At 35.9% G+C, this 8,476-nt stretch overlaps 3 protein-coding genes and 1 non-coding gene across 10 annotated transcripts; 2 read left to right on the top strand and 2 right to left on the bottom strand.

The window, feature by feature from the left end:
• On the bottom strand, window positions 1-4,986 carry LOC127125455 (uncharacterized). 7 transcript variants are annotated; one of them, XR_007804653.1, is made up of 10 exons: window positions 4,816-4,986; window positions 3,896-4,279; window positions 1,907-3,684; window positions 1,553-1,822; window positions 1,389-1,469; window positions 1,151-1,262; window positions 996-1,062; window positions 599-826; window positions 474-514; window positions 1-347 (listed from the first exon to the last, which is right to left on the bottom strand). XR_007804653.1 is itself a non-coding variant. In XM_051054226.1 (9 exons), exons 1-9 carry the CDS (start codon window positions 4,847-4,849, stop codon window positions 343-345), a joined length of 2,772 nt encoding a protein of 923 aa, XP_050910183.1. In that variant the 5' UTR covers window positions 4,850-4,986; the 3' UTR covers window positions 2-342. The 7 variants fall into 7 exon arrangements, 4 of the variants coding, with proteins under 4 accessions (XP_050910182.1, XP_050910183.1, XP_050910186.1 ...); XR_007804655.1 differs by having other exon boundaries at window positions 797-826; XM_051054226.1 differs by lacking the exon at window positions 599-826 and having other exon boundaries at window positions 2-347.
• Window positions 4,987-5,117: 131 nt separating this feature from the next.
• TRNAP-AGG (transfer RNA proline (anticodon AGG)) lies at window positions 5,118-5,189 on the top strand. The gene has a single exon. It is a non-coding gene; the product is annotated as a tRNA-Pro (tRNA).
• A 36-nt stretch (window positions 5,190-5,225) lies between these two features.
• LOC127125456 (short-chain dehydrogenase reductase 3a) lies at window positions 5,226-6,857 on the top strand. Its single transcript, XM_051054230.1, has 3 exons — window positions 5,226-5,418; window positions 5,696-5,740; window positions 5,838-6,857. The coding sequence occupies exons 1-3, from the start codon at window positions 5,399-5,401 to the stop codon at window positions 6,640-6,642; spliced, it is 870 nt and encodes a 289-aa protein (XP_050910187.1). The 5' UTR covers window positions 5,226-5,398; the 3' UTR covers window positions 6,643-6,857.
• Window positions 6,858-7,382: 525 nt separating this feature from the next.
• LOC127125458 (uncharacterized) lies at window positions 7,383-8,476 on the bottom strand. Its single transcript, XM_051054232.1, has 2 exons — window positions 8,087-8,476; window positions 7,383-7,862 (listed from the first exon to the last, which is right to left on the bottom strand). The coding sequence occupies exons 1-2, from the start codon at window positions 8,372-8,374 to the stop codon at window positions 7,590-7,592; spliced, it is 561 nt and encodes a 186-aa protein (XP_050910189.1). The 5' UTR covers window positions 8,375-8,476; the 3' UTR covers window positions 7,383-7,589.

The raw sequence follows: 8,476 nt of genomic DNA, 5'->3' as shown, positions 1-8,476 counted from the left end.
ACCTTTCACGTAACTTTAAATATTGAATGATTTCAATAGATAAAAATATAAGTTTAAGAATGAACAGTTTCACTCTTTAGACTTCACAAATTAGAACTTAGCCCCACCAAAAGGTAAATAAGTGTATGTTTAGATATGCATTTCTCGGCATCACAATCACATTCTAATGAGAGTTTACTGAATTTACTGAAGCGGATAATTGTAGATTTGAATGGAGGTGAGTTGATACTCCATAATTCCTGTCATTTTGAGACACTTTAAGTTGAGCATGCCTCAAAGCAACGTAAAGTAAGGAGTCTAAGTTGCATTTGTAAGATACTCTGAGCAAGTAGCATCCGTTCGTCAATCTGAGAAAAAAAGGGCCATTGTTTTTATCAATTCCATAGACCATGGTAATTTCTCAGAAATCAGCTACTCTCAAGATAAAGGCCTCAAATCCCTTCTGTAAACCTTCCCAAACCAATTACATTTACCTAGTTTATTCTTTGAAACTTGATTCACGAACAGTTTATGCCTGCCAAAGATAAAGGTCAAAGCAATGTAAAGTTTAAACATGATTGTCAAGACAATTTGTTAATGATCATTTTATCAAGAATACCATGCATTTTTCTTGTTCTCCAAGGCTCAATAATGGACTCCTAAGTCATACATACAAAGTTCAAAGCGAATTTATCTAAGTGAACAAGAGTGTTTTCACCCTTAAGTGCATTGTGGTCTTAACACACTAATGTTGAAGGGCAAATATATAGCCAGCCTTATTTCTTCACTTTAGAGATGATATAACTTCACTGCGTACCTAGTTCAGACACAACTTCAAGTGTGGCAACTGCCAAGAATGAAAATGTTAGGTTCATCACAGTGGAAGACATTTGTATGGATAGATTAACATATCAGGTTCCAAATATTATAGCATCACAATTCACAAGTTCCAAATGACATCCAAAAATCACATCATCAATATGAAGAATAAATTACTTCCATGTATCAAGTTATACCTGTCGAGTTCCAATTTCTGAATTACAATTCCATTCAGAACAAGCTCCGAACTGTAAACAGAAGCTCCTGCAAATTTAAGTCTTCTCATATGTCACATGAATAAAGGATAAAATACAACTGCATTGTTCATCAAGAAGATGGAAGGATTCAAAACCTCTCTCAAGGAAATGGCGGCATATTGCAAAGTCTTCTTCACAAGAAAGAATCAATAGATCATCTAAGATATTATCATTCTTGTCTGCAACTATTTGATTGTGATCCACTAGCTGAAGAGTCAAAAAACAATTTATAAAAAATGTGATGAATCTAACAAAAGAAATAATCCAAAATATCTAATATTGAAACATGTCAGTTGCAGCTGTAGAGTGGCATGCATAGATGAACAGTCATACCTGGCCTTGAACAGCTGTAACCAAGCTTGCAACCACCTCCTTATTAGGCTTGATGTGTGGTGTTATGTAGACTCGTTTATCCTGTAGAGACAAGCAACTAGATTTTGAGGCAAGACTGCATAAAAACTTGAGCATAACCGAAGTTTATATAATAATACAAATACCTTCAAGAGTGGCTTTTGTCTTGCTCGAGCAAGAGAAACTGGCATGCTAAAGCCTATTTCCTTTTCCTTTTTCATATCCCTCAAAATATAATTGTTCTCATCAATAAAACAGTTGGCTTGTCCACAACTTTCAAGCCATAAGTGTGTCAATACTAAGTTCCCAAGAGCCATTGTTTCTAGCATATTCTTTGTACGTGTGAACTTGTCTGCTATGAAATGAGTGGCTTCCATTGAGCTTGACGCAGTAGATATATTAAGACGCGCCAAGATCTGCAAGGAGGATATAACAAAATAATTATTCAATAATGGTGACATTTAGCATCTCCTATCATATACATAGAAGCAATATTTTACCTTCTGTTGTTGCTTGAGGACAGTGTCATCCAAATGTTGGCTAAATAGAACTCGAACATTTGTCATATCTTTTCGAGGTCTCGGATCTTTGCTCATAATTTCTGACGTAGATTTGGGAACTCCTAATCTGACAAGTTCCTTCAAAAGTGAAGACTTTGGCCGGTTTTTCTCACATGCCTTTTTGTGATGCTCATTGCAGTTAGCATTGGAAATTTGTATGCCTTCACTTGGAGCAACTGAAGCTGAAACTTCTGAACTCAACTGTACAACACACTTGTTTGATGATACTTCAACATGTGCCAGCAACAAGGGATGCATATCATGCAGGTTTTCAAATTTTATAGCATCACCAGCTGAAACTGGTGGAAGACAAGATTTTTGCACATCATCTCGACCTTCTAGACTTTTAGTGGAATAGACATTGTTTTCTTTATCATCAATACACACGACACTTGGGGCATTAGCTCGTTTCCTTTTCCCTCTTGATCCTTTTGGATAAGTCCAATAATCAATCTTTGAAAAACTGCTGGTTGCATGTTGTGGACTAACGTCAACCTGTTGGTTCAAACTGCTCTTTCTAACCACACCATATGAACAAGAAGATAAATTAATATGTTTTTTCTTAAGATCATCGCGGTTTTCTAGACTTCTAGTGGAATAGACATTGTTTTCTTTATCATTGACACACAAAACTCTAGGAGCATTAGCTCGCTTTCTTTTCCCTCTTGGTCCTTTTGGATAAGCCCAAGAATCAGTCTTTGAAAAACTGTTCGTTGCAAATAGTTGTGGACTAACTTCAACCGGATGGTTCATACTGCTCTTCTTAGCCACACCATATGTACTAGTAAACAAATCAAGATGTTTTTTCTTAACATCTATCTTCCCTGGATATGCCGCCGCTAAACAATTTCCCTTCCTCCTATGTCTAATAATCCCCTCCTCCTGATCGTTATAGTGCTCAAATGAGGAACTATAAGTTACTTTTCTAAATCTACAAGCAGACACATTTCTCTTGTAGGTTTTTAGTGCAAAAGGCTGTGAACCAGGATTCTCTTTAAATGGAGAATTTTTCTGATGGGCTTGTTTCAAATCACTCAGAGATGCATCAGACATATTCTCTGATCGGTGAGCATCACTGAAATGAAAGCCAGCAGGGGGTAGATTGGCTAATGCATCCATAGCTTCAGCAGCTATTTGAGTGTCTAAGCCAATATCATAATCGTCTTCTGTACGTGCTACGTTAGAATAAATATCAACATTCTCTCTTGGGGAAGAGGACTCATTATCCAATTCCTTGAGAGAGTTATTATTGTCAGCTGCTATTCTTGGTTCTCGGGCTAAACTCTCATCACATCTATTACTTGCACCACATTTACCTTGGTTTTGAGAATGACTACCTTTTTTTTGTATTCTTCTCTTATATGTCATTCCGGGGCTTCCAAAATTGAAAGATGCTTCAATTTTTTTACTGAAAATACCAGCTTCTTTTTTACTTTGATCACTTTCAGCCCATTTGAAAGGGTCTTTATCTTCATTTTGAGTTTGAGCGTAAAGTTTCTTAGCCAGATTTAATGATCCTCTTGCACTCGAGACATGAGGTGATTTCTCCCTAGTGATCTTTCCATTTTGAACTCCTTGAAACAGGTCCATATCTAGTGATGACAAGTACTGATCCACGAAGCCTAAAGCCGCTAGGGTTGAATCCTCAGGCTCTGGTGAGTGATATAGATGGTTGTTGTCATCAAAGTTCTCAGCATTAATTGAAGCTCTTTCGTCCCCTTCAATCACATTATGTTTTTGAAAAGTCAATTATTCATGAACTGCTCTAAAAACAATTACTTGGTAAACTACTTATTTATAATGTACAAAAGGTAAATCAAAGCAAGAATGGCTTCCAGAGATACCATACCAACAAAAAAAAGGAGCACGAACTATGAAAAAGACAAACAACTGCCTCTTAGTGTTAAATGGTGATAAACAAACACATACCAGTACCAGATTTCCCAGAAGAGACGGCATTTGATTTTGAATTTGCTTGCTCACACGGTATCTTAGACAATCTCTTCCTGAAGAGCACCGACAAATTGCTTACTGCTGGACTACTTTCATCCTGAAGAAATCTTTCACCAACAGTCACTTTGCCTGCATTATTCATTTCTTCGTCCTCACTATCAAGCACCACTTCTGTCTCATACTCACATTTTGCATCAATTGTCATATCCTCTACAGGTTCTGAATCCTCTACAATCTCAGTATCATTCAAATTGATCATTTCCACCTCAGTTTCTGTGAAGGGACTGCGAATAACTAAAGTATCCTCAAAAAGCTCTGTTTCATACTTCTGATATCCATTCGCTTCTTCGACTCCATCTCCTAACCATATCAAATCAACATTCTTATCAACATAAACAAGTTCAATCCAAATCCCATAATACACAACATGCAGAAATAGAACCAACAATACCATTCACTATTCACAATCACTTTTAAACTTTTTACATTTTCCACACATACATTTTCCAAATCAACCTAATGCAGATTTTACCACCATGGATGATCCTCAAACAACATCAAACATACTCAGTTGATCAAATTAAGTGCATTAAACTCGATTTTAGTTCTGATTAACATATGAACAAGATTTACGTGCCTTACTTCCATCAAATCAGGTATAACAGTTCGAAACAAAAATCAAGAAGAAACTACAATACATTCAGAAAAAGACGCAGTTTCTAACCAAACCTCAAAGCTTAAAGAAAATGAGAAAAATCAATACGGTATAAAACAACAACACGCTTGTTTTACTCCATTATTTTTTCGCCCTATCTCAACACACATCAATGGCGAAATGAATGATCGAAGTAAAAAAAGAAAACGAAAAACAGAAGCGTTGAAGAATCGAAAATTACCATCAAGTGCGAATGAAGGTTTAGTGTTCGCCATTAAACTGGAAACTCCTTTCACTAATTTTTTTTTCTTTTAGCAATTTGTGAAACTCATAGTACAAATTGATGATAAATTTGATGAGAGTGAAACCCTAAAAATGTGATCAAATTGTTAACTATCTATGAAAGTGAAGACTGAAGATGGAAAAAAACCACAGCAAACGATTTATGAATGGAAATACGAAGCGGAATTTCAGTTTTGGAGGGAAAATTATAAGTTATTTTAAATAAATAAAATATAATATATGCCAATGTAAACGTCAAACGGGCATTTGGTCTAGTGGTATGATTCTCGCTTAGGGTGCGAGAGGTCCCGAGTTCAATTCTCGGAATGCCCCTTTTGTCATTTTTATTATTATGCTGATTCTAATTTCATGCATCTTATCCAAAAAAAATATCAAGGGTATTTATGTATGTATATATTCATTGACCAAATTACCCTTCCAGTATTTTTTTCTTCCTGTGACAAGCACTTAAAATCACTTTCAAAGACTCAAACTACATTACACTCCAGTGTGTGAGATCTGATTCATTTCTGCAGAAAACCATGTTAAGAATTTGCTTAAGGTTGGTTTTTCACACTTCATTTTTCTGCTTTTAGATTTTCCATGTTTTAATTTACTCTCTTTATCTATATACTTTTAGTTTGATGACTAAAAAAAAATTAAGTATAAGATATTCTGCTTGTGTGTTTCAACTTCTGCAGTGTTAATTTGGTTAATAATCCAATGAGTGATTGTTATTTGTTAGTTTATTTTTATAACTTTGGATTCTGCAAATGAGTTTTTCTTCAAGTTGTGAATAGGTTTCAGCTTACTCTATTTTCTGCTTATGTTAAAAACAGAAAAAATCTTCCCTATGCAAGATTATTGTCTACTCAGAGTGGAAGGTATGGCCTAGTAAATGTTATTAATATTACGCGAATGTTATTGAAAGAATCGTTGTTGTTTAATGTTAATTGATTCGCATTTGATGTGGTAATCCAGGAAGTTACAAGACAAGGTGGCACTGATAACTGGGGGAGCTAGTGGAATAGGAAAAGCAGCAGCAACAAAATTCATCAATAATGGAGCCAAAGTAGTTATCGCTGATATCGACCAACAACGTGGCCGAGAGACGGCAATGGAGTTAGGACATGATGCAACTTTTATAACTTGCGATGTCACGAAAGAATCAGACATATCGAATGCAGTGGATTTCGCGGTTTCTGAATACAAACAACTTGATATCATGTATAACAATGCAGGAATACCATGCAAAACTCCTCCAAGCATTGTTAATCTTGATCTAGAAACGTTTGACAAAGTCATGGACATTAATGTTCGCGGCGTTATGGCTGGGATCAAGCATGCTGCACGCGTGATGATCCCGCGCGGAACTGGATCCATTCTATGCACTGCTAGTGTCACTGGTGTGATGGGAGGGATGGCGCAGCATACTTACTCGGTATCGAAGTTTGCGGTTATAGGCATTGTTAAGTCTTTAGCTTCAGAGCTATGTAGGCATGGAATCCGAGTCAATTGCATATCGCCTATTGCCATACCTACTTCTTTTGTCATGGACGAAATGAATCAGATATATCCGCATCTTGAGTCTCGACGACTTGTAGAAATTGTTCGTAATGTTGGTGTACTAAAAGGAGCAAATTGTGAACCGAGTGATGTTGCTAACGCTGCACTTTACCTTGCATCCGATGATGCTAGATATGTTAGTGGACATAATTTAGTTGTGGATGGAGGTTTGACATCTTTTAAGAGTTTGGAGTTTCCTGCACCAGATCAAATGCAGTAGAAGTTTGTTCAAGGCATGTTAAGAAAAATATAACAATGGTGAAAAGCAACCATGAACACATTCGCCTTTCAATTTTTATATCTTGTTTAGTAAGGGGACGATTGAAAGAGCTTATTGGGGGAATGCATAGCTTATAAAAACAGCTTATCTTGAATTTGAACTTATGTGGGGTTTAACTTTATTGATATACAAGAACATGAACCTTCATATGATCATATCAACCTTTTTGACTTTAGTATATAAAATGATGCTAATAGTGACAATCAAGTTTGAATAGATGACCAAAGCTTTGATTCTCAGGGTCCATGTAGGACCTTTCATCGCATAATTAAGTGTCTTAATCAGTGATTATTCATAAACAACACTTTGCTAATGTTTTAAGGACTTAATTCATTCATAAGAAAGTTCAATTCAAGGTATGAGTTGGTTAACTTTTCTCCTCTTAAAGTCTCTGAGAGACCATTTTGGTTCAATAAATGCTAGTTCTTGAATACATTCAATTACAGACAGGAGTTGTAGGTTGACCACCAGTTACATGAAAACTTCTTTGAATATGATCATACCGAAAAGGAAATCTGTTACTCGACAACAACCTGAAGCAGAATGATAACAATAAACTCCACTGTATCGATAGTTTTATATGCATACCAGCTTATTTAATTTCAGTGCAAATATAACATGACTATACACACTGCTTCATGAGATCCATTTCATTTTTCAGCTAGCACAGAAAAGAAAACTAAAATAAAGACCATATGGTATAAAATTCACACGTCACAAGGTTTCAAGCACTCAATCGGCTACAAGAAAGAGCCATCAAAGAGGAGTCATGCAGCTCTATAACAAAGAAACAAGTTACAAGACATTACTATACAATAGAAGAAGTTAACTCAATCCTACTAACATTGAAAAAAAATCAAACCATGTGGATTTTAGAGCTATAAAATTCAATTTGGGTGGCAGAATGTTTCGACCCGTTGAGCAATAAGGCTAACAGCAGCATTTGCAGACGAGAACGCGCCATGAAAACTTTCCTTATAAGAAATAGACTCCAATTCATGCGCCATGTTCAACAAAATGTCACTCAAATCAGTTTGTTTCCGTATCAAAGAATTGTAATAGGATTTGGCAGCAACTCTGCTTATCTCCACATTGGTTTCTTCAGGACAGTATTCATCATCCAACCATTTATGCAAAGTAACCCTAAGCCACTCTGATTCCTAATAATTGTAACAGAAGAAAAAATCAACCAAAACACATGGCGCTGAAATTGTTAGAATTAGTTACAAGTTAGTTACATGCTTAAATTATATATAACAAATCCTAACCGATTTTCAACTGATCATAACTAACTCTAACTAACTAAAACAATATTCAAGTAATTCTTAAAGAACATTGCAGTTGTAAATATTGTAAAATTGAAGATGAATAAAAAGAAGAGTACCTTAGAGGCATTAGTTGGGAGTGACCAATGGGGAGGAACACGGAGGTCTTCGACTTGGTCGTTATCGGGTTCTGGAAATGGATGAGAATGTGAATGGGTACGAGTAATGTGAACAATTTTAGGTGAAGAAGATGAAGATGAAGAAGAATAAGTGTGTTGTTGGTGGTGGTGAGTTTGTGTTACGGTAATGGAGGAGGATGGTGAGAATGGGGTGATACAAGTGATGCTGCGGGGGCATAGAGTTGTGGAATGAACTAGATTCAGTTTTAAGCTTTGCATCATTATCATAGTGATTGTTGTCTTCTATTCTTCGCTATAAGAAAACTGCAAAGTGATGCACTGAGACTATTCAATATGAACCATTCATTATATTCTTTGTAAAAAAAATCT

The sequence above is a fragment of the Lathyrus oleraceus genome, chromosome 3 (assembly GCF_024323335.1).
Source record: "Lathyrus oleraceus cultivar Zhongwan6 chromosome 3, CAAS_Psat_ZW6_1.0, whole genome shotgun sequence".
NCBI classification, from domain to species: domain Eukaryota; kingdom Viridiplantae; phylum Streptophyta; class Magnoliopsida; order Fabales; family Fabaceae; genus Lathyrus; species Lathyrus oleraceus.
Note: the sequence above shows the minus strand (reverse complement) of the source record. Positions and strands in the feature narration are given on the sequence as shown.